Raw genomic sequence first — 27483 nt, forward strand, 5'->3', positions numbered from 1 at the left:
CACAGTGCTGCCTCGCTCACTCACTCACTCATTCTTCTGGATTATCCTTTTGTTTTCTTTGACGGTATTGCGCATAAAGACTCACACTGCATCTGCCATCATTAACAACCAGTGTTGTGCCTCATTCCTTACATCCTTGTCGCGGTCACTTCCCGACTCCCTCCACCTTCCCTCACTTCTCACTTCAATCGGTCCACCACCTCCTCCTCCTCCTCCAGCCTCCACCATCTTATCAGGGTCGTGACCCACATCTCTTTCAGACGCCTTCACAATAATCGGCCAACTTTCTTTTAAAGGTGAGATCCCTCTCGGATTTCGTCCCGTGTGGTCTCCCACTATTACCCGTTTCTCATACAAGCCTTATAAATCCTCTCTGGTGGCCATCCTGCTCCACTTTCTCGTTATATTTGCGACAGGAGCCGCCAGCAGACATACCCCCACACACATCCATCCAGCCTCATCCTCCCCCACCACACCACCAGCTCTCAATAGCCATCTCCGACCTCACGTCACCATGAGACCAGAGGAGCACTATTTGCCTCGACTCGTCTCCTTCAGTAGCTTATCGAAGCAAGTCTACTCGTATCTCATCTCAATCTTCTTGTACAAATGAGAACTCTCATCCTCTCATCTTCCTTACGTTAGGACACTCTCAGGGAAATAATTTTTCTCGATAATGGTTAACTTTCACCGTGCTCCTAAATTTCAAAAATATAAGCAACGAAAACGTCAAGCTTCGAAACCCATTGTTCCTACGTCTCATAATCTTAAAGCTTTAGAGCTTGCTCATGACACACGTTCCAGCGTTCATCCTGAACCGGATCGAAGCATTTACCAAACCCCAGTATAGCGCCACTAGCCTCTCCTGGCGGGAGATATATCTCTGCATATTTTAATAAGTTCCTCTTGTTCATGACACAGAGGCGGTGGTTCGAATGCAGCTGTTCGAACCGTTGAGATAGATTGTTCCCTCACGACCTTGGCAAATGATCCCCCGATATCTTAAATGGATTCACGACTACAGATCCAGGTAATCGCCACTCGCTTCTAGTGGGTGATTCATTATCTCGTCGTCGTTGTGAACTCGCCCCTGTTATTGATGGCTCTACAAGGGTCCATGTATGAAGTGATAGTGTGTCTTGTCCGAACACTGTCTCGAACATATGAGGGAGTTTAAGGTTATTCGATTTATTGTGATAACGTTGTCGGCTCTAATGACCCTGGCAGTAGACAGGCCAACCTATTAGCCTAGTGGGGGGGAATCTAGTAGTAACCCAGCAACACCTGTGGAAGGTCAGGTCTTGGATGAAGCAGATGCCAAACAGTGAAGCCACCAACTGTGTCTCAAATATTCTGACTTGGAACAGCTTCAGGTACGTGTTTTCCAAGTTCAAGACGATACCATCAAAGTCCTTAAGAGTAAAAGCTGAACCCGGTGTTGTTGAGCAGGGAGAACCCGGCTGTTGTTGAGCAGGGAGAACCCGGCTGTTGTTCAGCAGGGAGAACCTGGCTGTTGTTGAGCAGGGAGAACCCGGCTGTTGTTGAGCAGGGAGAACCCGGCTGTTGTTGAGCAGGGAGAACCCGGCTGTTGTTGAGCAGGGAGAACCCGCTGTTGTTGAGCAGGGAGAACCCGCTGTTGTTGAGCAGGGAGAACCCGCTGTTGTTGAGCAGGGAGAACCCGCTGTTGTTGAGCAGGGGACCCCTTGCTGTTAAGCAGGGAGAACCCCTTGTTGTTGAGCAGGGAGAACCCCTTGTTGTTGAGCAGGGAGGACCCGGTGTTGACCAGGGAGAACCCGTTGTTGTTGAGCAGGGAGGACGACGAGAAAGTACCACACAACACCCACAGAAGAGGACATCCTCACACCTGTATCCTGTGGTCCCTAAGGTCTCCTACGCCCTCTGAGGTAACCGCAAAAGAGCGTTTGGAAGTCTCGTGTCTGGGCAAGTATGGGGAGGGTTGAGGGGTGGGTGGTTCAAGAGCTTCCTTCTTGATGATGAGTGTAACGAGAGAGAGAGAGAGAGAGAGAGAGAGAGAGAGAGAGAGAGAGAGAGAGAGGGTAGATACTCTGACTAGAATCATTGGGTTTCCGGGTGTTGCCATCGCTGGCTCTTGCTGCTGTTACTTGCAAAGATTAAGGGGAAAAAATATAAACGAGTACTCAGCCTATGATTTCATTCACCGGAAATTACTTTTGTATTCCGTAACAGAGAGTGAAAAGTAATTTTGTTTTCCGTTAGATAAACTTTAAAAAAAAAAAAAAGAAAAGTAATTCTGTATTCCGTTGCTCTTCGTTACATATGAAAAAAAAAAAATCAAGGAATAAACTAGTGGGAGGCGAGGAAAGCTGGCGTGGTGGGGGTACAATTGTAATATTTTCTGTGAAATTCAATTGGAAAAGCTATTAAACGACCGGCAGACCTTGGGTGACCGGAGCCGGCTGGGAAACGAGGCACCTTAACTGCCGGTAAATGGTTGTTTGGGACAAACACCAGCTGGTCAGACCTGTTAGGGCAAAGTTTGGAGTGGGAGGTGGAGGTGAGGGGGGGAGGGAAACTGTGATTATGATGCGCCACTGTGGTAAGTTACTCCACTCTGACGTCTTTCACAGTGGTACTCTCCTCTTGAGGTTTCGTTGCCACCGGTGCTTCGCTCGCATGCTTCGCTGTTCCTCAATCCGGTTCTTTGAATCTGCTCATTCAAGTGCAAGACTGTGTTATGGTGGACCAATTTGAAGTTTCACTCTACTGCCTCAATCTAATGCTTCATTCAGATGCTTCAGCCAGAGTCATGCCAACATACCTGGGATGGCTCTGCCTCCACTTAGTCAGCTGGTTCGCCTTAGTGCTTCATTCTAAAGCTTCGTCTTCAGAGTCTCAGGCGCTTCATCCCGGTGCTTCGTGGGGGGGTGTTTCACGTAATACCACGTTGGGTACGTGGGGAAGAAGGTCTTGAGTGTGTGTGTGTGTGTGTGTGTGTGTGTGGGGGGGGGGGGGGGGAATGAATGAAGGCGACCGTCGTAAATCGTCTGGGAAATGGAGAGGAACGTAAATGGTAAGACAGACATCGTCGATACAACTAGGCTGACGTGCTACATCAAATACCCAAGAGCGGCAGCTCCGTGTCAGTCAGACACACGGAGAGGAAAAAAGAAGGAAACTTCTTTTTTTTCCTTTCCAAACCAGGAATAGCATCAAGACCTCTATAACCACTCGGAGGTTTTAGAGGATCGGGCAGCAGCCGAGTCTAATGTAATTACCGAAGGTAACTCCATAATGAGCCAGCAGGAGGCGGGGTTCATGCGAGAGACGGAGGGATACAAAAGGCTCGGGATCTGCTACCCTGGTAGGGTCATACACGCAGATAAGAGCGTGTTTTCGCCTTGGAATTATCCGGAACACGAGAAGAAGGTGTTTAAGATTTTTCGAATTGGTGGTTGTACCTTGACATTGACGACCTTCCTGTACCTTACTGGAGGCGTTTTAAGTGTGTGTGTGTGTGTGTGTGTGTGTGTGTGTGTGTGTGTGTGTGTGTCTGTGTGTGTGTGTGTCTGTGTGTGTGTGTGTGTGTCTGTGTGCTTGTGTGTGTAGGGAGAGGACATAGTGGTGGTGGCTCGGCTCTAGGGCCTAATAATTTGAGGGGCCTGAAAATGAGAAAATCCAATTTTCTTTGAATTATCTCTGGGTCCAATAGCCTGGTGAAGGAGGGTGGGATGGTAGGGGGAACCTGAAAATGGGACGATCCGACCATCCGTAAAGTATCGATGCTATTATGTTTTTATGATTGTGTTGCCATTATCAGAAAGTTGGAAAAGTATGAATGCTTGAATAATCTCATTTGAAAATATGTAATGTATATACGTACTGTATGTATATACTAAATAAGGTTTTATTCATTCTTTTTGTGTATCGTTCATCCATGAATTATCTTTCTCCTGAATATCATACCTTCTCTGCTTGGAATCATTACGAAGGTATTATTCGTCGAATCAAGCACACCTTCACAGAGTATGTTAATTCGACTCTATTTTTCCTCTACAGGAAGGCCTTTCTGGCCTTTAACTAAAACTTCAATAAAACTTCTCTCAATTCACACCTTCCCTCCTCTCTTCTGACGTGATCGATCTATGGGTAACTCTCGCGCGAACACAAAACCCGCTCTTTTTAGCGTCTTCTTCTCCCTCAACCTTCCTATGGATGAGTACGATTCAAGCTCTCCTTCCCCATCTTCCACCCACTGGAAGTATATGCCTTTTCCTCCCTCCTTGCCCAAGGTCATCCAAGTACTCTCCTCAGCTACACGTGTGCCTCCGAACTAGTTCCAGTCCTTGCTCACCTACCTCGTCTACGTCTTTTAAACACCCCCAGCTTTACGTAAGAAGCAGGCCTTGGTTCATCTCATCTCTGAGGAAAGGAGACCGATTTTTATCCCCACCAACTTTTGTCTCTCACTGCTCTCACTTCTGTTGTCTGTATAGTTTCTGAAACTTTCCTTATCTCTCAACTTGTTTTAAGTACTTAGAACCTTATTCCTTCCGTAAAGGTCAACATTAATACCGCTCTTGTGGTGGAAGGTCTGGTGGTGATCATCTCTTTCATGTAACTCCTGTGTGATCTCTTTCCCTCGGGATGTTCGTGAATCAATTTGACGTGACCCTCGGTGTCTTCAAAGCAGTTAATATGGTCGGGCACTTCTTTCCTTTCTAGAATTCTTACCTTTAGTTTCCCCTGCTTCTCTCAAGTTTTCTAAAACATGGCTCCCTCTATAATTGGTCCAGTGTTCTGCAGTTGTTAACTGAAGCGACTTCCCTCTCTTATCCTTTCAACACTGGCGTTCCTCACGTCTGTTCAGCCACCCCTTTTTCGTCCGCCATGAGGTTGCTGCTCTCTCTCTCTCTCTCTCTCTCTCTCTCTCTCTCTCTCTCTCTCTCTCTCTCTCTCTCTCTCTCTCTCTCTCTCTCTCTCTCTCTCTCTCTCTCTCCTGCAGGTATTACTTCGGCCACCTCTCTCTCCTGAACTGTCTGCATGTGTAATTTCTAGGCTTGGACTTGTGGCATCTGCGAGGCTGCTGCCTCCTGTCGATTCTGTGTGGAAATCAACTACGTGAGGATTGATCACTACAATATCCTCTTTCCTCGAATAACGAAGCCGTGAAATTCTCTTCTTTCTCTTGTCTTTCCCTCCCTCCCTTACCATCATTCCACCCTTAAGAGTCGAATCTACAGACACCGAGGGAACTGGAATTGACTCCATTCTTTTCCTCATCCTCTATTTTTCCTCTCATTCAAGTTGGCCACAATTTGGCGTGTTTGTACCCGTCCAATGTCGGTAACCACAGAAGAAAAATGGAAACTCTGGTCGAAATACGAAGGGTTTCTGTAATTACAAACACCGACGCTAAAGCTCAAGTAGGTCAAAGTATTTCACGCCAGCACGGAGACGCATTCTCATATAAACGGGTGTAATTGAGAAGAATACACTGCCCGTTACTATTGTGAATACCAAAAACAACTGAGTTAGTGCCCCAGCACTGGCAGCAGCTCGCCAGGAGGTATATCACCCATGTACTCAGTTAGTCGCGTATCATTTGCGTTCTCTCTCTCTCTCTCTCTCTCTCTCTCTCTCTCTCTCTCTCTCTCTCTCTCTCTCTCTCTCTCTCTCTCTCTCTCTCTCTCTCCTTTCCACTATCCATTCCAACCGTTCATTTGGCCTTCCTTCTAACCACGGTCGTTCGAGGTCTGTCTTCATGCCACGCTCCTCTAGATCCCTCGCACTTGTATGCCAGTGTAATATTGCCCTTGCTCGCGTGCTTCACTTTGATAGTCGCGTCTAGCGTCTCACTCTCCCATGCGCTTCGCCTTTTACTACACGAGTGACAGCTCACAAAATTAACCTTGAACAAACCCTCAGGCGAGGAGGATTGGGAGGAGGGGGGTAGGAAAGGATCCTCCTCGACAGGATATATCCTGGAGAGAAGTTCCTGTGGTGTAAATGTTACTGCGGAGGGAGAAACGTTCTGGGAGAGGAGAGAGGTCCTTGAGGGAGGAACGTTTCCTAGAGAGGTCCTTGAGGGAGGAACGTTTCCTAGAGAGGTCCTTGAGGGAGGAACGTTTCCTAGGGAGGAAAGGTTTCAGGGAGGAAGAGGTCTCTGGGGGGGAGAGGAAAGGTTTCAGGGAGGAAGAGCTTTCTGGGGGAGGAAAGATTTCAGGGAGGAAGAGGTTTCTGGGGGGGGGAGGAAAGGTTTCAGGGAGGAAGAGCTTTCTGGGGGGGAGGAAAGATTTCTTGGGGAGGAAGAGCTTTCTGGGGGAGGAAAGGTTTCAGGGAGGAAGAGGTTTCTGGGGGGGGAGGAAAGATTTCAGGGAGGAAGAGCTTTCTGAGGGGGAGGAAAGATTTCTTGGGGAGGAAGAGCTTTCTGGGGAAGGAAAGATTTCTTGGGGAGGAAGAGCTTTCTGGGGAGGAAAGGTTTCAGGGAGGAAGAGGTTTCTGGGGGGGGGGAGGAAAGATTTCAGGTAGGAAGAGCTTTCTGGGGGGGAGGAAAGATTTCTTGGGGAGGAAGAGCTTTCTGGGGGAGGAAAGGTTTCTTGGGGAGGAAGAGCTTTCTAGGGGAGGAAAGATTTCTTGGGGAGGAAGAGCTTTCTGGGGGAGGAAAGGTTTCAGGGAGGAAGAGGTTTCTGGGGGGGGGAAAGATTTCAGGGAGGAAGAGCTTTCTGGGGGGGGAGGAAAGATTTCTTGGGGAGGAAGAGCTTTCTGGGGGAGTAAAGGTTTCAGGGAGGAAGAGGTTTCTGGGGGGGGGAGGAAAGATTTCAGGGAGGAAGAGCTTTCTGGGGGGGAGGAAAGATTTCTTGGGGAGGATTAGGTTCCTGAGGGAGAGGATAGATTCCTGATGGGGGAAAGACTCCTGGAGGGGAATGTTTGCCTGGGGAGAAAAAGTTACTGGGGAGGAAAGAACTGAAGGGATACCAGGCCCATCAGTTACCTCTCTAACTCTTCCCTGCCATCACCTCTTCCATGACCTCTCACCCTTGACCTCTGATAACCTGAACCTTGATCTTTGACCTTGACCTTTGATAAACCTGAACCTTGATCTTTGACCTTGACCTGAGATCTACACATTTATGCAGTATTCTGATATCATTTCTGCCCCTCCCACAGCCTCTCACAATCCTGCCTCTTACAATCCTGCCTCTCCCACAGCCTCTCACAATCCTGCCTCTTACAATCCTGCCTCTCCCACAGCCTCTCACAATCCTGCCTCTTACAATCCTGCCTCTCCCACAGCCTCTCACAGTCCTGCCCCTCCCACAGCCTCTCACAATCCTGCCCCTCACACAGCCCCTTACAATCCTACCCCTCCTACAGCCTTTCACAATCCTACCCCTCCTACAGCCTTTCACAATCCTACCCCTCCTACAGCCTTTCACAATCCTACCCCTCCTACAGCCTTTCACAATCCTACCCCTCCTACAGCCTCTCACAATCCTGCTTCTCCCACAATTCCTCCCCATCCAAAGCCTATTACTCTAATTCCTCCTGCCTCTCCCATGATCTAATTTCTCTCACTTACCCTCCCTTGCCCACGCTTCCTCCTGCTTCTGCCAGTTTGTCACGTACTCTCATTTCTCTCCACCTCTTTCTGCTCCTTCCGCATCCTCATTTACTCTCACTTCATCCACCTGCCTCTCTCAACTGCTCAGATAACACTCACTTTCACCGGCTGTTACTTCCTGCGCCTCTCTTAACCCCCTTATTTACTCTCACTTACTCTCACTGGCATCCCTTTGCCTCTAAAAGCTCCTCGCTTATTCTCACTTGCTCTCTTTCATCTCCCTGCTCCTAACAGTCTCTCTCTCTCTCTCTCTCTCTCTCTCTCTCTCTCTCTCTCTCTCTCTCTCTCTCTCTCTCTCTCTCTGCTGGCTGTGTTTGTTGTAATTAGGATATTCAAACATTATCTCCCTGATGAGGACAAGGGAGGAAAAAAAAAAATTATCCAAAACAGAATTTAGGTTCCCAAAAATTCTCGCAGAGACTTTTTTGCTTTCGCTACAAATATCCAAGCGATTCAAGGTTTCCTGAATGACTACATTGGATCGCTAGGTGGGTTAGAGATCAACGTAGGTGGGTTAGAAGTCGGTGCAAGTGGGTTAGGAATCAATGTGATTGGGTTATTAACGTAGGTGGGTTAAAAGTCTATGTGAGTGGGTTAGGAATCAATGTAAATGGGTTAAATATCAACGTAGGTGGGTTAGAAGTCTATGTAAGTGGGTTAGGAATCATTGAAGGTGGGTTAAAAGTTAGTGTAGTTGGGTTAAGTGTCAATGTAGGTGGGTTAAAAGTCAGTGTTGGTGCGATGAAGAATAACCATGTAAGTGGGTTGAGAATCATTGAAGGTGGCTAAAGAAATCAATGTAGATGGGTTAGAAATCAATGTCCGTGGCTTAAAAGTCAATGTAGGTGGGATAAGAATCATTATAGGTGGGTTAAATGTCGACGTTAAGTGGGATGAGAATCAATGTAGGTGGGTTAAAGGTCAACGTAGATGGGTTAAGAATCAATATATGTGGGTTAAAAATCAACGTAGGTGGGATAGGAATCAGTATAGGTGGGTTTAGAGTCGATGTAAGTGGGATGAAGATTAGCCCGACTTCTGGCGTCGGGTGTACGGCGAAGGAAGGTCTGCATGCTTCACGAACCATGGATGTGCCATGTCCTGTGAACCGAGTGATTCAACACATCGAAGCGTTTCACGAACCCAACGAGTCTGACATTTCACAAATTTACCACCTGCGCGATCCGTCCCACAGATTCGCCAGGTTTAACAATCTACAAATTTAACTACGTTTGAAAAAATTTGCTTTTTGAGGCGACGTAGATTTTTTTTTTTTCTTTTTTTGCATGACTTTGATGCTAACACGTCTATGAGACGTAGATATGATTGGATGGTGTGAAATGTTGAACAGTTTTGGTGATCAAGTCGAATGGACCATACTCTTCTCTCTCTCTCTCTCTGCGTGTGAATGTAAATAAAAGAGAGAGAGAGAGAGAGAGAGAGAGAGAGAGAGAGAGAGAGAGAGAGAGAGAGAGAGAGAGAGAGAGAGAGAAGGGATTACAAAGCTCCAATATTGCATCATACTGAGTCCCGCCATTTGCCCCTGGGGTGTAGGAGAATGAAATAAAAGAAAAATGGATGGAGTTGAGGAGATGGAGCGGAAGGAGGGGGCCAATAACGACGACGCGATAGTGAGGTGTTGAGGGGGCCCCATGCAGACGAGCCCAAAAAGTGTGAGGGATGAAGGTGGTGGAGGTGGTGGTGGTTTGGGCGACTCCAGGGTTAAACCCTGCACGGTTCTGACGGATATGCTCACTGTTCAGATGCTCCAGGAGGGTAGCTACTGCGTTGTTACAGGGCAGTACTGAGAGAGAGAGATCGAGCCACTGCAGGCTGTCCGCAGAGGTATCGCAAGTGAAGCCACTTGTTTAAGAGAGTTTTAGAAGCTTCGTAGAGGTGTGAACACGATGCAGATGCTTTAAAACTATGATGGTCAATGTGAGGATTTCCTACCAGATCCCCTCGTGTTTTCTGGGGAAAAAAAGAAGATTTTTTTTTTTTTTTAGAGGAATGCAGCGCCTATTGTGGGCTGGTTTAGAGACAACTGTGAGAGAGTTTTGGAAAGAGGCTTTTGTAAGAGTGGGGGGGGGGGGGGAATGAATGAAGGCGACCGTCGTAAATCGTCTGGGAAATGGAGAGGAACGTAAATGGTAAGAACAGACATCGTCAATACAACTAGCTGACGTGCTACATCAAATACCCAAGAGCGCAGCTTCGTGTCAGTCAGACACACGGAGAGGAAAAAAGAAGGAAACTTCTTTTTTCTCCTTTCCAAACCAGGAATAGCATCAAGACCTCTATAACCACTCGGAGGTTTTAGAGGATCGGGCAGCAGCCGAGTCTAATGTAATTACCGAAGGTAACTCCATAATGAGCCAGCAGGAGGCGGGGTTCATGCGAGAGACGGAGGATACAAAAGCTCGGGATCTGCTACCCTGGTAGGGTCATACACGCAGATAAGAGCGTGTTTTCGCCTTGGAATTATCCGAACACGAAAGGTGTTTAAGATTTTTCGAATTGGTGGTTGTACCTTGACATTGACGACCTTCCTGTACCTTACTGGGGCGTTTTTAAGTGTGGTGTGTGTGTGTGTGTGTGTGTGTGTGTGTGTCTGTGTGTGTGTGTGTCTGTGTGTGTGTGTGTGTGTCTGTGTGCTTGTGTGTGTAGGAGAGGACATAGTGGTGGTGGCTCGGCTCTAGGGCCTAATAATTGAGGGGCCTGAAAATGAGAAAAATCCAATTTTCTTTGAATTATCTCTGGGTCCAATAGCCTGGTGAAGGAGGGTGGGATGGTAGGGGGAACCTGAAAATGGGACGATCCGACCATCCGTAAAGTATCGATGCTATTATGTTTTTATGATTGTGTTGCCATTACCAGAAAGTTGGAAAAGTATGAATGCTTGAATAATCTCATTTGAAAATATGTAATGTATATACGTACTGTATGTATATACTAAATAAGGTTTTATTCATTCTTTTTGTGTATCGTTCATCCATGAATTATCTTTCCTCCTGAATATCATACCTTCTCTGCTTGGAATCATTACGAAGGTATTATTCGTCGAATCAAGCACACCTTCACAGAGTATGTTAATTCGACTCTATTTTTCCTCTACAGGAAGGCCTTTCTGGCCTTTAACTAAAACTTCAATAAAACTTCTCTCAATTCACACCTTCCCTCCTCTCTTCTGACGTGATCGATCTATGGGTAACTCTCGCGCGAACACAAAACCCGCTCTTTTTAGCGTCTTCTTCTCCCTCAACCTTCCTATGGATGAGTACGATTCAAGCTCTCCTTCCCCATCTTCCACCCACTGGAAGTATATGCCTTTTCCTCCCTCCTTGCCCAAGGTCATCCAAGTACTCTCCTCAGCTACACGTGTGCCTCCGAACTAGTTCCAGTCCTTGCTCACCTACCTCGTCTACGTCTTTTAAACACCCCCAGCTTTACGTAAGAAGCAGGCCTTGGTGCATCTCATCTCTGAGGAAAGGAGACCGATTTTTATCCCCACCAACTTTTGTCTCTCACTGCTCTCACTTCTGTTGTCTGTATAGTTTCTGAAACTTTCCTTATCTCTCAACTTGTTTTAAGTACTTAGAACCTTATTCCTTCCGTAAAGGTCAACATTAATACCGCTCTTGTGGTGGAAGGTCTGGTGGTGATCATCTCTTTCATGTAACTCCTGTGTGATCTCTTTCCCTCGGGATGTTCGTGAATCAATTTGACGTGACCCTCGGTGTCTTCAAAGCAGTTAATATGGTCGGGCACTTCTTTCCTTTCTAGAATTCTTACCTTTAGTTTCCCCTGCTTCTCTCAAGTTTTCTAAAACATGGCTCCCTCTATAATTGGTCCAGTGTTCTGCAGTTGTTAACTGAAGCGACTTCCCTCTCTTATCCTTTCAACACTGGCGTTCCTCACGTCTGTTCAGCCACCCCTTTTTTCGTCCGCCATGAGGTTGCTGCTCTCTCTCTCTCTCTCTCTCTCTCTCTCTCTCTCTCTCTCTCTCTCTCTCTCTCTCTCTCTCTCTCTCTCTCTCTCTCTCTCTCTCTCTCTCTCTCTCTCCTGCAGGTATTACTTCGGCCACCTCTCTCTCCTGAACTGTCTGCATGTGTAATTTCTAGGCTTGGACTTGTGGCATCTGCGAGGCTGCTGCCTCCTGTCGATTCTGTGTGGAAATCAACTACGTGAGGATTGATCACTACAATATCCTCTTTCCTCGAATAACGAAGCCGTGAAATTCTCTTCTTTCTCTTGTCTTTCCCTCCCTCCCTTACCATCATTCCACCCTTAAGAGTCGAATCTACAGACACCGAGGGAACTGGAATTGACTCCATTCTTTTCCTCATCCTCTATTTTTCCTCTCATTCAAGTTGGCCACAATTTGGCGTGTTTGTACCCGTCCAATGTCGGTAACCACAGAAGAAAAATGGAAACTCTGGTCGAAATACGAAGGGTTTCTGTAATTACAAACACCGACGCTAAAGCTCAAGTAGGTCAAAGTATTTCACGCCAGCACGGAGGCGCATTCTCATATAAACGGGTGTAATGGAGAAGAATACACTGCCCGTTACTATTGTGAATACCAAAAACAACTGAGTTAGTGCCCCAGCACTGGCAGCAGCTCGCCAGGAGGTATATCACCCATGTACTCAGTTAGTCGCGTATCATTTGCGTTCTCTCTCTCTCTCTCTCTCTCTCTCTCTCCTCTCTCTCTCTCTCTCTCTCTCTCTCTCTCTCTCTCTCTCTCTCTCTCTCTCTCCTTTCCACTATCCATTCCAACCGTTCATTTGGCCTTCCTCCTAACCACGGTCGTTCGAGGTCTGTCTTCATGCCACGCTCCTCTAGATCCCTCGCACTTGTATGCCAGTGTAATATTGCCCTTGCTCGCGTGCTTCACTTTGATAGTCGCGTCTAGCGTCTCACTCTCCCATGCGCTTCGCCTTTTACTACACGAGTGACAGCTCACAAAATTAACCTTGAACAAACCCTCAGGCGAGGAGGATTGGGAGGAGGGGGGTAGGAAAGGATCCTCCTCGACAGGATATATTCTGGAGAGAAGTTCCTGTGGCGTAAATGTTACTGCGGAGGGAGAAACGTTCTGGGAGAGGAGAGAGATCCTTGAGGGAGGAACGTTTCCTAGAGAGGTCCTTGAGGGAGGAACGTTTCCTAGAGAGGTCCTTGAGGGAGGAACGTTTCCTAGGGAGGAAAGGTTTCAGGGAGGAAGAGGTCTCTGGGGGGGAGAGGAAAGGTTTCAGGGAGGAAGAGCTTTCTGGGGAGGAAAGATTTCAGGGAGGAAGAGGTTTCTGGGGGGGGGAGGAAAGGTTTCAGGGAGGAAGAGCTTTCTGGGGGGGAGGAAAGATTTCTTGGGGAGGAAGAGCTTTCTGGGGGAGGAAAGGTTTCAGGGAGGAAGAGGTTTCTGGGGGGGGAGGAAAGATTTCAGGGAGGAAGAGCTTTCTGAGGGGGAGGAAAGATTTCTTGGGGAGGAAGAGCTTTCTGGGGGAGGAAAGATTTCTTGGGGAGGAAGAGCTTTCTGGGGGAGGAAAGGTTTCAGGGAGGAAGAGGTTTCTGGGGGGGGGAGGAAAGATTTCAGGTAGGAAGAGCTTTCTGGGGGGGAGGAAAGATTTCTTGGGGAGGAAGAGCTTTCTGGGGGAGGAAAGGTTTCTTGGGGAGGAAGAGCTTTCTAGGGGAGGAAAGATTTCTTGGGGAGGAAGAGCTTTCTGGGGGAGGAAAGGTTTCAGGGAGGAAGAGGTTTCTGGGGGGGGGAAAGATTTCAGGGAGGAAGAGCTTTCTGGGGGGGGAGGAAAGGTTTCTTGGGGAGGAAGAGCTTTCTGGGGGAGTAAAGGTTTCAGGGAGGAAGAGGTTTCTGGGGGGGGGAGGAAAGATTTCAGGGAGGAAGAGCTTTCTGGGGGGGAGGAAAGATTTCTTGGGGAGGATTAGGTTCCTGAGGGAGAGGATAGATTCCTGATGGGGGAAAGACTCCTGGAGGGGAATGTTTGCCTGGGGAGAAAAAGTTACTGGGGAGGAAAGAACTGAAGGGATACCAGGCCCATCAGTTACCTCTCTAACTCTTCCCTGCCATCACCTCTTCCATGACCTCTCACCCTTGACCTCTGATAACCTGAACCTTGATCTTTGACCTTGACCTTTGATAAACCTGAACCTTGATCTTTGACCTTGACCTGAGATCTACACATTTATGCAGTATTCTGATATCATTTCTGCCCCTCCCACAGCCTCTCACAATCCTGCCTCTTACAATCCTGCCTCTCCCACAGCCTCTCACAATCCTGCCTCTTACAATCCTGCCTCTCCCACAGCCTCTCACAATCCTGCCTCTTACAATCCTGCCTCTCCCACAGCCTCTCACAGTCCTGCCCCTCCCACAGCCTCTCACAATCCTGCCCCTCACACAGCCCCTTACAATCCTACCCCTCCTACAGCCTTTCACAATCCTACCCCTCCTACAGCCTTTCACAATCCTACCCCTCCTACAGCCTTTCACAATCCTACCCCTCCTACAGCCTCTCACAATCCTGCTTCTCCCACAATTCCTCCCCATCCAAAGCCTATTACTCTAATTCCTCCTGCCTCTCCCATGATCTAATTTCTCTCACTTACCCTCCCTTGCCCACGCTTCCTCCTGCTTCTGCCAGTCTGTCACGTACTCTCATTTCTCTCCACCTCTTTCTGCTCCTTCCGCATCCTCATTTACTCTCACTTCATCCACCTGCCTCTCTCAACTGCTCAGATAACACTCACTTTCACCGGCTGTTACTTCCTGCGCCTCTCTTAACCCCCTTATTTACTCTCACTTACTCTCACTGGCATCCCTTTGCCTCTAAAAGCTCCTCGCTTATTCTCACTTGCTCTCTTTCATCTCCCTGCTCCTAACAGTCTCTCTCTCTCTCTCTCTCTCTCTCTCTCTCTCTCTCTCTCTCTCTCTCTCTCTCTCTCTCTCTCTCTCTCTCTCTCTCTCTCTCTCTGCTGGCTGTGTTTGTTGTAATTAGGATATTCAAACATTATCTCCCTGATGAGGACAAGGGAGGAAAAAAAAAAAATTATCCAAAACAGAATTTAGGTTCCCAAAAATTCTCGCAGAGACTTTTTTGCTTTCGCTACAAATATCCAAGCGATTCAAGGTTTCCTGAATGACTACATTGGATCGCTAGGTGGGTTAGAGATCAACGTAGGTGGGTTAGAAGTCGGTGCAAGTGGGTTAGGAATCAATGTGATTGGGTTATTAACGTAGGTGGGTTAAAAGTCTATGTGAGTGGGTTAGGAATCAATGTAAATGGGTTAAATATCAACGTAGGTGGGTTAGAAGTCTATGTAAGTGGGTTAGGAATCATTGAAGGTGGGTTAAAAGTTAGTGTAGTTGGGTTAAGTGTCAATGTAGGTGGGTTAAAAGTCAGTGTTGGTGCGATGAAGAATAACCATGTAAGTGGGTTGAGAATCATTGAAGGTGGCTAAAGAAATCAATGTAGATGGGTTAGAAATCAATGTCCGTGGCTTAAAAGTCAATGTAGGTGGGATAAGAATCATTATAGGTGGGTTAAATGTCGACGTTAAGTGGGATGAGAATCAATGTAGGTGGGTTAAAGGTCAACGTAGATGGGTTAAGAATCAATATATGTGGGTTAAAAATCAACGTAGGTGGGATAGGAATCAGTATAGGTGGGTTTAGAGTCGATGTAAGTGGGATGAAGATTAGCCCGACTTCTGGCGTCGGGTGTACGGCGAAGGAAGGTCTGCATGCTTCACGAACCATGGATGTGCCATGTCCTGTGAACCGAGTGATTCAACACATCGAAGCGTTTCACGAACCCAACGAGTCTGACATTTCACAAATTTACCACCTGCGCGATCCGTCCCACAGATTCGCCAGGTTTAACAATCTACAAATTTAACTACGTTTGAAAAAATTTGCTTTTTGAGGCGACGTAGATTTTTTTTTTTCTTTTTTTGCATGACTTTGATGCTAACACGTCTATGAGACGTAGATATGATTGGATGGTGTGAAATGTTGAACAGTTTTGGTGATCAAGTCGAATGGACCATACTCTTTCTCTCTCTCTCTCTCTGCGTGTGAATGTAAATAAAAGAGAGAGAGAGAGAGAGAGAGAGAGAGAGAGAGAGAGAGAGAGAGAGAGAGAGAGAGAGAGAAGGAGGGGCAAGGGATTACAAAACTCCAATATTGCATCATACTGAGTCCCGCCATTTGCCCCTGGGGTGTAGGAGAATGAAATAAAAGAAAAATGGATGGAGTTGAGGAGATGGAGCGGAAGGAGGGAGCCAATAACGACGACGCGATAGTGAGGTGTTGAGGGGGCCCCATGCAGACGAGCCAAGAAGTGTGAGGTATGAAGGTGGTGGAGGTGGTGGTGGTTTGGGCGACTCCAGGATTAAACCCTGCACGGTTCTGACGGATATGCTCACTGTTCAGATGCTCCAGGAGGAGGTAGCTACTGCTGTTGTTACAGTGGCAGTACTGAGAGAGAGAGATCGAGCCACTGCAGGCTGTCGCAGAGGTATCGCAAGTGAAGCCACTTGTTTAAGAGAGTTTTAGAAGCTGTCGTAGAGGTGTGAACACGATGCAGATGCTTTTATACCTATGATGGTCAATGTGAGGATTTCCTACCAGATTCCCTCGTGTTACTGGGGATAAAAAGATAGATTTTTTTTTTTTTAGAGGATGCAGCGCCTATTGTGGGCTGGTTTAGAGACAACTGTGAGAGAGTTTTGGAAAGAGGCTTTTGTAAGAGTGCTAGGAGAAGTGGCTGAGGAAGTGTTTGGAAAGGCTATTTGTTGAGAAAGCAGTAGAAATATGTGTGAAAATAAAGAGAGGGAGAGGGGAGAGAGAGAATGTGTGTGTGTGTGTGTGTGTGTGTGTGTGTGTGTGTGTGTGTGTGTGTGTGTGTGTGTTAGAGAGAGAGAGAGAGAGAGAGAGAGGGGGGGAGAGGGAGGTGGAGGGAGAAGTGAGGGAAATGAGAGAAAGGGAGAGAGAAGAATTTAGGAGGCAGAGCAGATGATGTAGAACCGAGAAAGGAAAAATAAGCATTTCTTGACGTATGACATAAGACACCACCATGTTGCGAGGAAGACTGCCTCGCATGCCTCACCCAAGACTGCGATATCGCATGCCTCACCCCATCATTGCCTTGCATGCCTCACCCCATCATTGCCTCACTCCATCATTGCCTCGCCCGATCATTGCCTCGCATGCTTCACCCCATCATTGTCTTGCATGTCTCACCCCATCATTGCCCCGCATGCTTCGCCCCATCATTGCCTCGCATGCCTCGCCCCATCATTGCCTCGCATGCCTCGCCCCATCATTGCCTCGCATGCCTCGCCCATCACTGCCTCGCATGCCTCGCCCCATCATTGCCTCGCATGCCTCGCCCCATCATTGCCTCGCATGCCTCGCCCCATCATGGCCTCGCATGCCTCGCCCCATCATTTCCAACTATGAGCACAAAGATACAACAGATATTTCTCCCACGTCCCTCTGGGTGCGATGGCGAGTCAGTCCCCCTTCAGCTGAGTGACGGGATACACCTAGAGAGTGGCGGTGTGGTGGGGAGGTCGTGAGGGAAGGCCAAGGGCCGCTTGTCACAGGCAACATCACACACACACACACACACACACACACACACACACACACACACACACACACACACACACATATCCCACCTCTCCCACACATCTCACCTCTTCTTCACTTCTCCTCCTACTCTTCCTCCTCCTCCTCCTCCTCCTCTTCTGCTTCCTCTTCCTCCTCCTCCTGCCCTTCCAACATTCACCAGTTGAGACACAATGTCGCTCCTCCGGCAGACCTGTGCAGACCTCCCGAATCTGAAGCCGAACCTAGATTTGTGAGTCATTTCGCTCGACGGTGAAACTGTCCTGTGGGGCGTCCTGTGGCTGATAACTTGCTCCTCGCTGGAGATGCCCTTCCCTGGAAACACCACTGAAGAGAAAGGAGCCTCAGAGTTTCCCACGATCATCTGATAACAGAAACTTACCAATATGTCTGTCTTTTTCTCCCTATATATATATATATATATATATATATATATATATATATATATATATATATATATATATTTCTTTTTTTTCTTGCTTTTCATACTATTCGCCATTTCCCGCGTTAGCGAGGTAGCGTTAAGAACAGAGGACTGGGTCTTTGAGGGAATATCCTCACTTGGCCCCCTTCTCTGTTCCTTTTTTTTGAAAAGCAAATTACGTGAGGTGGAGGATTTCCAGCCCCCCCGCTCCCTTCCCTTTTAGTCGCCTTCTACGACACGCAGGGAATGCGTGGGAAGTATTCTCTCTCCCCTATCCCCAGGGATAATATATATATATATATATATATATATATATATATATATATATATATATATATATATATATATATATATATATATATATAATACCTTAGGTAAAGCTACCTCAGGTTTTTTTTTGTACAAAAGGGATTAGAATTATTGATGAGCGTGTCGTGGTCGAGGGTTGCGTCTCCTGGAGGGTTACGTGTTTGTGTTCGGTGAAATATAAAAGCCCTCTGATGGGTCGCGCGGAAATATAGATCTACAGAACTTGCACCACTAACTTTTTTTTGAAAAATATAGATAGATAGATAGATAGATTGATAGATACGGGTCACCACAAGGAAAGGGAAACTGAGATATTCGAACGCTTCCGTGAATGACCCTTGGATATCTTCGCTTGGCTTTTGATAGATAGATAGATTGATAGATAGATACGGGTCTCCACAAGGAAAGGGAAACTCAGATATTCGAACGCTTCCGTGAATGACCCTTGGATATCTTCGCTTGGCTTTTGACCTGACCTTTAAAGATCATGGTCAAAGACTGAGCCAACATACTTTAACAGTTGCACCGTCATACACCAGGGGTCACACTGTCGCTTCATGTTGTTAATCACCATTAATCTCTTGAGAGCTGTTAGGTATAATGATTTGCATACGCATTACGGATCTGTCTCTTGGGTCGATGAATCTAACCTTGTGTCATCCCATCGCTTGCAATTCCTTGAAGAAAAGAATTTTTTTTTTTTAGCCAGGTCCATAGTTCCCGACCCTGCTAGACACACTTTGCCATAAATGTCCACTAAAAATATGCGAGTAATTTTCCATGAATTTGCCCAGAAAATTGCTTCACACTCTTATCACATGCCTGTATCATAACCTTTCGATTATATCCCCTTTATCATAGTCTCTGCCCTAACACTACCAATCATTATGTAGCACAATAGTCTTTCTTAAACACTAGCCACACATCTTTTTTTTCTCTAAAAGCGTCACACAAAGTTTCACGAACTTTCTTAAAGTCTTAAGACTTAACGACGAGATTTGACGGAAAAGTTTGATTTTTCGAAGTACGTAAGATCATTGGACTCGCACTTCACACACCGTCTCTACACTTGCCATACAGTTTCCCAGGTTTTGTCACCGGACCGGATATTTTAACCTCGCGTCATTTCAAAGCTTCAAATTTTGCCATAAGACTTACCACAGTGCTTCAAAGCTTGGCATGAACTTTACCTCAGGGCTTCAAACTTTCTCAAAATGTTTACGGCAGCGCGTCAAACTTTGACATAAACTTTTCCACAATTCCTCAGACTTTGCCTTAGACTTCACCACAGCACCACAAACTTGGCCACAGAGTTAGCCACAGTTCCTCGGGGTTTTGCCACAGATTCTTCCCCCAGGGGGGAATAGGGCCCTCAGGCTTCGCCACAGACTTTCTTGCACACATTTCCCGACTCGGCCGCCACAACCCTCGACGGAACGCTATTACACGCCCCATCGCTACCAGACAATCAAGTCTCTCACAAAATCCCATCTAAGTCGTGGAAAACGTGCTGTATCCGAGTCCCTGTGTCAAAACATGCGTTGTGGGCGAGAGCTGGACGCAGCGGACGGCTGTGGGGGGAGAATGGCTGCCTTCACGGGGCATGGCTGATTTCGTGTAGGATGGCTGCCTTCGCGGGATGTGGCTACCTCCACGAGGGAAGCCTGCCTTCCTGGAGCATGGCTGATTTCATGAGGGTTGGCGGCCTTCATGGGGCACAGCTAACCTCATGTTGGATGGCTGCCTTCACGGGGGCATGGCTGATTTCATGAGGGATAACTACCTTACCTGGTTATGGCTGCTATCATGGGGCATGGCTGGCTTCATGTGGAGCTACTGCTTTCAAGAAAGCACCTGGTTTGTACCTGAATGACATCCTTAAAGACATATGTCTGCCTTCACGAAATATGGCTGTCTTCATAAGAGATGGCTGTCCTCATAAAAAAGTGCTGAGTTTATGGAATGGCTGTTCTCATGACGAACGTCTGCACCTCATGAAATATGAGTGAGTTTATGAAGAATGACTTGACATTATGAAGGATGGTTTACCTCAGAGATGGCTGCCTTCGTTAAGTATGGGCGCCATCGTGAAGTCTGGCTGCCTTCATGAGATACGACAGCTTTCATGAAGTATGACTGCCTTCATGAGGCATGGCTGCCTTCATGAGGTATGGCTGCCTTCATGAAGCATGGCTGCCTTCATGAAGTATGGCTGCCTTCAGGGGGGTATGGCTGCCACCATAGATGATAGCTGTCTGTTTCGTCATGACCTTGCTTCAGTAATTACGTAGAACGTAACAGCTGTGTGGAGGAGAACGTAACAGCTGTGTGGAGGAGAACGTAACAGTTGTGTGGGGGAGAACGTAACAGCTGTATGGGGAACATAACAGCTGTGTGGGGGAGAACGTAAGATCTATGTGGGGGAGAACGTAACAGCTGTGTGGAGGAGAACGTAACAGCTGTGTGGGGGAGAACGTAACAGCTGTATAGGGGAGAACGTAACAGCTGTATGGGGGAGAACATAACAGCTGTGTGGGGGAGAACATAACAGTTGTGTGGGGGAGAACGAAACAGCTATGTGGGGGAGAACGTAACAGCTGTATGGGGGAGAACGTAACAGCTGTGTGGAGGAGAACATAACAGCTGTATGGGGAGAACGTAACAGCTGTATGGGGGAGACCATAACAGCTGTGTGGGGAGAACGTAACAGCTGTATGGGGAGAACATAACAGCTGTGTGGGGGAGAGCGTATCCCACATGTTGACGACGAAAACAGTTTCACAATGTTCTGGCTGACGCAAAATTAACCCTGAACTAATTCAGTACTCCAGAATGATACCAGGTGATGACCCACATGACCCGACATGACCTCACATGACCTTGCATTCTCCCACATAAACCCAAATATAACCTGACTCGACCCGATACCCTACAGAATTCTTGAGAACCTTAGGTGGTCTCGGGTGACCTGAAATAACCCAACATACCTCATCTATGACCTCAGAATACCCAAGCTGACCCTTTATAATTCTACTGTGACCTGATGTGACCCAAGCTCTATATTTGGTACGTGTCAAACAGCATCACTACGCATGTCCCACCCACCCCCCAAAAAAATCTATGGTCACCCCTCACCTAACCTAACCTTTGACCTTTGTGCTTCAGCCGTCGCCAGAGCTGGAGTTCCCTCACGGGTCGGTGATAGCAGCGAGGTGCGAGAGGCCAGGCAAGTTCAAGCTACTGGGTGACTCCAGCCTCACCTGCACCAACGCCAAGTGGAAGGGCAGGTTCCCAGTCTGCATCCACACCAACTACTTCTCGAACTACTCCGGTGAGTCTAATTGCCCCATTTATGATGGCCCCCAAACTACAGCTGGGGTTACTTCAGTGTCTATCTAATTCCAAATACTCCGTTCAGCATTACTGTATGTTTATACCTGACTAGTTTTCTAACTATTGCAGTGTGTCTGATTCGACTCCAGTGAATCTAACTTTGTTTAATAACTACCTTGAAACTAAATACCTCTTAAACCCGTGAGTCTAACTACATCCTTAACTACCCTGATGATCATTGACTGTATCTGTAACTACCCTGTTCAGCCTAAATACTTCTCAACCAATTCTGTGAATCTTACTAACATTCTGTCTCTTTTGGTGGATGTAACTGGTAGTTTAGTTGTTCTGTTTTCTATTTACAAGTTCCTTGCGTAGTTACATAAATATAGATACTGCCATGTTGAGTTTAACCCCTCTGGAGGCTCCAGTGGTGTACTGCAGTGAGCCTAGGCCTCTTTCATTACCCTGTGAGGTGGCTGGCAGGGTGGAGTGAGCGCTGATATCTTTGAGGAAGGGACTTGTACATGATTTCTTCGTTCATGGCAAAATCTCAAGAAATACACATATGTCCTTACCAACGCTCGGCCTTCTGTGATTCAGAGGAAAGGGTAATAGGATGAAGTTAGAGAGGAAGAACAGAAGGGTTCTTGAGGGTCAGGTCATGCGTGTTAGGAGAACGAATGTATGGGAAGGTAATGGATCACAACGACTGAGAGTATAGTGAAAGAAACGGACATCGCAACGACCCTCTCGTGACTAACGAACGAACAGACATCGATCGTAGCGGCTTGTTGAATACTGGGTTATCTGTCTAATGGCGGAGGTATGCATGTCGCCAGTTCTCGAGGGCAGAAACCGGAGCAATACCTATAGAAGAGGGGAAGAGAACCAGATATTGAAGCATAAGACAGAGTCAAGTTATGATGTCAAACTAGAGAGTTGATGAGTCTGATTGCTTAAGACTCGTCCGTCAATTGACTATATAGTTTCTAAAGCCGCCTCGGGTATTAGAGCAGTACCCTGTAGAAGGAAGAATCATCGATATATACATTCAGATCAGGTGCTTAGAAGAGGAAAATCTTCATCTTAAAAGGATGTCCAGTTTCTTAGAGGTGAACTTGATTTTTTATGATATATGGGCTTTCCAAGATATACTAAATGCAACAGTGATATCAAGAATGTTGAAGTTGCTGATTGGCAGAATTATAAATACATCAGATGGAAAAGTTGTGACAGAAGTTTGAGAGAGAGAGAAAAAGGAAAATATTGGGTTTTAGAGGCATTAAACCTAACAAGGTTACATCTGACCCACTGGGAAATCCTATGCAAATATAAGTTCATAGAGTTAACTGTGGCGAGACGAGATGTAACTGGAGCGAAGGAAGATTGGGGCAAATGTAAGAGAAGTGGAGGAATACAGTGTTGAATCGCCTCCAGTGCGAGTGCATCCGGCTATTTGCTGAAGATGGGAAAATGTCTGATATGTGCGAGAAGAACGAGGAAGACAGGACACGGAGAGACTTTAGGGTTACCCCCTCGTAGAGAGGATCGAAAAAAAAAAAAGAGGAGGACTTCATTGATCCACCAACAGTTACGGAGACAGGCCAACCAGGGAGGATTCTGAGATATGAGAGAACAAACTGAGGCAGGAAAAGCCAAGGGATTAGTCTGGAGTCACTGGACCTGGATGTATTTAGGATCAAATGCTTTAAAGAACGAGTACGACCACTGTAGAAGAGCTTCAGTAGCATTCCTCTTCCAAAATGAAACGTGCAGTTCTCATATCTTTGTAGATTTCTGTGAATAAATGGTATGACGACTCCCGTGTCTCATGAATAGTTATGAGACCTATTAACGCGACTGTGTTATTCAAAGATCAACAGCTCAGAGGATAGAAAAATGTATTCACATTTCTACCTGATGACTTATCTACAAGAAATAATCTGTTTAGCTCTTAATACTTTCAGGGGACACGTGGATTAGTGAACACCGTAAAATTTTCTCTCTCGGTTACGATGTTACTTTACACATGAACCACTGAGGCAGAGGATGAGTAACCTGAACCATTCCTCATTCCCACACTGGGCGGGCAGTGGACTGTGCTGACAGTGTTCCCGGGATAAAACATAATTAGTACTGAGTGGCTAAACTCGCTCTCTGTCTCTTCGTGACTAAAACCTACGCATCATTCTGAAGGTATATTTCTATCACTCTTTCTCTCTTTCTTTGACATCCTCACCGTCGCTCACGCATCACTCTGAAGGTATATTTCTATCACTCTTTCTCTTTTTCTTTGACATCCTCACCGTCGCTTGCCTTTGCAGTTGAACATTTTACGTCTAAATGATTTCTATAAGTCACGTTCTTTGCAGTTCTGAAAGCTGAGGAGGAGGCGACTTCTGGTCGCTGTGTCCTTTGCTGAAAGAATGGTTGTTGGTTCTTTTTGACACATCAAGCCGATCGGTCACGTATATCATAACTTCTTTTGAGAGTTTGAAACTTTTCAAATGAGAAATTAAGGTCTTGGTCGACGTTGATACAAATATTTTGAAGTTTTTTTCCAAGTTCGTCTTCCCCCTTCCCCCCAGACGCGGCCTGACGGGAACCTGATTTACTTTCAGAAGTTGAAAAGCTTTCATTAATGCTGGTCCCTGGCTGACCCAGAAGCCCCTTTTCAAATTGTCTTCGTTAGCAGCCTCCCTCTGCGAGTTTTATACACATATTTTCCCCCTATGAAAAAAAAGTATAAACTTCAAAGTCATTAGTGTTTTTCATTGAAGAACTGCATTTCGAAGAAAAAAATATTCGTTCTATGAAGGTGGCTTTGGGTATGAATGGTAGAAGAGTTTGTCTTCTAATTTTCATTCAGACATTGAAACGTTTACCACAGAGAGAACCTCTTCCTCAGCGTTTGTTCGTACCAGGCGGTAGGTAATGCTGAAGTCTGGCCTTCTTCTATGTAGGGTGAAATGTCTTTCCTTACAGTGCTTGAGGTACTTTGATAAGAGAACTAAGACAGAACGTCGTCCAGTTTTGCATCCTGGTCTGTAACTTGCTTTGATATGCGATTGGAAATACCTCCCCCGTTGCATGGTTGCAAGTCCCTCTCACTGGCTGAGGCTGGGGGAAGTGTTGAAGGACGGGGTCCGCGAGTCCTCCTCTCCAGGTGACAGCAAGTTCCATCGTCTCTACAGTCTCCTTCTGATGAATATGCAGATGGGTGAAGTCTGCCAGTTGGTGGCCCAACCTCAGGAATTTATCCAAGTTATCATCACGTCAGCCAGTCTATCATCAGCGTTGGCTCTTAGTCTTCATCATTATCATCACGTAAACATAAACCTGGGCAGATTTCAATCGTTCATTTCGGGTGATGAACCATGTATGGAAATGTACTGTATTAAAGAAAGCAGAATCGTAGCTCACTTTTTTTTTTTCATTCGGTTATTCTATGATTCTTTTTTCATTCTCTTGTGTATTTTCTTAAAGAGCGGCCAAATGTAGTACAGAGACGTCATATCCAAGGATACATAATACGTCCTTGATGTTGCGTTTGAAACCAAGCGAGTAAATGCTTCTGTAATCAACAAGGCTTTGGATACTTATCAGTAATTAGCTAACGGTCTCTGTACCGACTTCGTAATTCTCAGCACCAATAATACCGCCATGAATATTCATATTCTCCAATGTTTACTGAATTTCTACTTGATTTTATGCCCGTAACTAAATCACGTAGATTTCCGCCCGTAATTTCTTCTGTCGATTAGCATTGACAAGTAATCGATCACAGTGAAAACTCATAACATTAGTAAGCATCAGCCACAACCCACTGCCACCCGTGAGGGGGAACTTGTACCACACATCACCTCAATAGCTCTTTCTCCTACATGTTTTACCCCAGGCAAGACCACCACTCTGTTGGCCAAGTTATCATCAATGGTTTACAGCTTATTATCAAAGTTTCCTCCCGCATCCTTATCGACGGATTGCCACCAGCATGGCACCAACGACCAGATGATATTCATAGCTTTTAATTCCAGGATGCGCCAACGACCTGATACCAATTACCACACTTCATTCTAGGAGAGAGAGAAAAGCTGCAAGATTTGATCTGTATCTCTTCAGGCATTGCTTCTGTGTTATGTCAACACAAGTCACTGACTGCACTCGATGGCTAAAGTAAGACTGGAAACCCAATGCTGACCTGAGGTACGGTCAAGTTTCACTCGAGTGTATTTGTTGTATCATCATCATCATCATCACCACATACGATGGAAAGGAATAACCATGACCTCCTATCTTTTGCATAACGATGAAAGCTGAATAGAACGAGCGAAAGCTGAATATAGATAGAGCGAGCTGAGGAAATACAGCGGTAAAGACACCAGAAAAAAAAATGTGAGGATTCTTGGAGGAAGTGGAAAACATGCTTAGCAAGAAAGAGACAACTCAGAGCTACGAGGGGAGGTGTAAGGAAGCTTGGAGTTTGTATTCAATCGCTGTCAACCCACAGCCAAGTTACTTAGATTTCAGGTCTGAGAAGCATTAGTGAGTGATGTGGATCTAGACATCGCTGGTAACCCCGTAGTGTCGTAGGAGAGGTAGACACGTGTCGTAGCTGAGGTAGAAGACCCATGTTGTAGCTGAGCTGAATATCCGTGTTGTAGCAGAGGTAAAAGACCCGCGTTGTAGCTGAAGTAGAAGTCACTTGTAGCTGAGGTAGAAGACCCGCGTTGTAGCAGAGGTAGAAGACCCGCGTTGTAGCTGAGGTAGAAGACCCGCTTTGTAGCTGAGGTAGAGGTGTGTTGTACCTCTTGCGATGCCAACCATTAGGACACTGGCTTCTGTCTGTCATCCCACCACCGCTACCACAATATCAGCGGGAGACGTACGTACGCACCACCCCCAGCCACTGCCACCATTATTAATGTTAACTGGCGACCATCATGCCACAGCTGCCGCCGGTATAGAAACTGGAGGTGTATGATCCCTGTATATCGTGGCCCTGTATACTACGGCCCTGTATATCGTGGCCCTGTATACTGCAGTTCTCGCCACAAATGTGAACTAGAACCTCTGGACCACGGACGGTGCAATTAAGATTATCAAAAGAAAAAAAAAATATGGAAATCGGGCGTGAAATGAAAGCTCGTGCAGCAGAAAAAAAAAAAATATTACACCTTTAATGATGATAAGTAGATCATAAACTTGATCCAATTAGCGTAGTCTGGACTGAAAAGGTGGTCTGCGAAGACCCATCGCCCCAGGTGTGATAATAGTGTAGGTGATGCGTTAGCTGGTTGGCTGAGGTAGAAGACCACGTTCGTTGATGGCCAACGTTAAGACGACGATGGAGATTTGGCTAGGAATCGAATAGTCGTTTCTCTTTTATGGCCTCCATAGTCGTGTGGTTAAACATATCCAGTTCCCACACTGCTGGCGGTGAAAATTGCCATTGGAGAGGCTGTATCATCGCTTCGAAGGAGTCTACATTTCTCTGCTACTGGAAGCAGCGCAGCCAGTTAAAGTACCCTAGATCTTTCATTGATGATTCCCTTAAGTTAGCAAAGAAATTATTTTATAGAGTTGAGCCCAAACCTCCCATTGACACCAAGAATCTTTTAGTTCTCCCTTTTAATGATAATTTTACTTTACTTCCCATGTTGCTTAAATCCTTTAATGTAAATGTTGCCTTCAGCAACAATAATACTATATGGAATATCTTAATCAAGAATTCACCAGAAAATTCTCCTGGGTGATGTGATTATTACACGAAAGTGCACTTGGGAACTTATCGTGTTTCATTTTTTTTTTTTTTCAAAAGAAGGAACAGAGGGGGCCAGGTGAGGATATTCCAAAAAGGCCCAGTCCTCTGTTCTTAACGCTACCTCGCTATCGCGGGAAATGGCGAATACTATGAAAAAAAAAAAAAAAAAATATATATATATATATATATATATATATATATATATATATATATATATATATATATGTATATATATACGCGCAAGTTAAGAAGTTAATCATCAAAACGTTTTATGGAGTGAATGTGGATATTCACCACTGTGTTAACACTACAACGCTCCTGTGTACACGAGTCTCAGCGCCGTGTAGCCAGCCTCGGGATTTACCGGAGGGAAATCCTTGGTAAATTCATACTGTCAATACGAT

The 27483-nt window shown here is 46.2% G+C and overlaps 1 protein-coding gene across 2 annotated transcripts in view; it reads left to right on the top strand.

The window, feature by feature from the left end:
- Positions 1 to 27483, top strand: part of hig (hikaru genki) — a 171430-nt gene that overhangs the window by 97464 nt on the left and 46483 nt on the right. For both annotated transcript variants that reach the window (XM_071695544.1, XM_071695545.1), the window contains exon 3: positions 21145 to 21310. In XM_071695544.1, coding sequence (XP_071551645.1) covers positions 21145 to 21310 — 166 coding nt within the window. The remainder of the gene's footprint in view (positions 1 to 21144; positions 21311 to 27483) is intronic.

Source organism: Panulirus ornatus, chromosome 58 (genome assembly GCF_036320965.1).
Source record: "Panulirus ornatus isolate Po-2019 chromosome 58, ASM3632096v1, whole genome shotgun sequence".
Classification (NCBI taxonomy): Eukaryota; Metazoa; Arthropoda; class Malacostraca; order Decapoda; family Palinuridae; genus Panulirus; species Panulirus ornatus.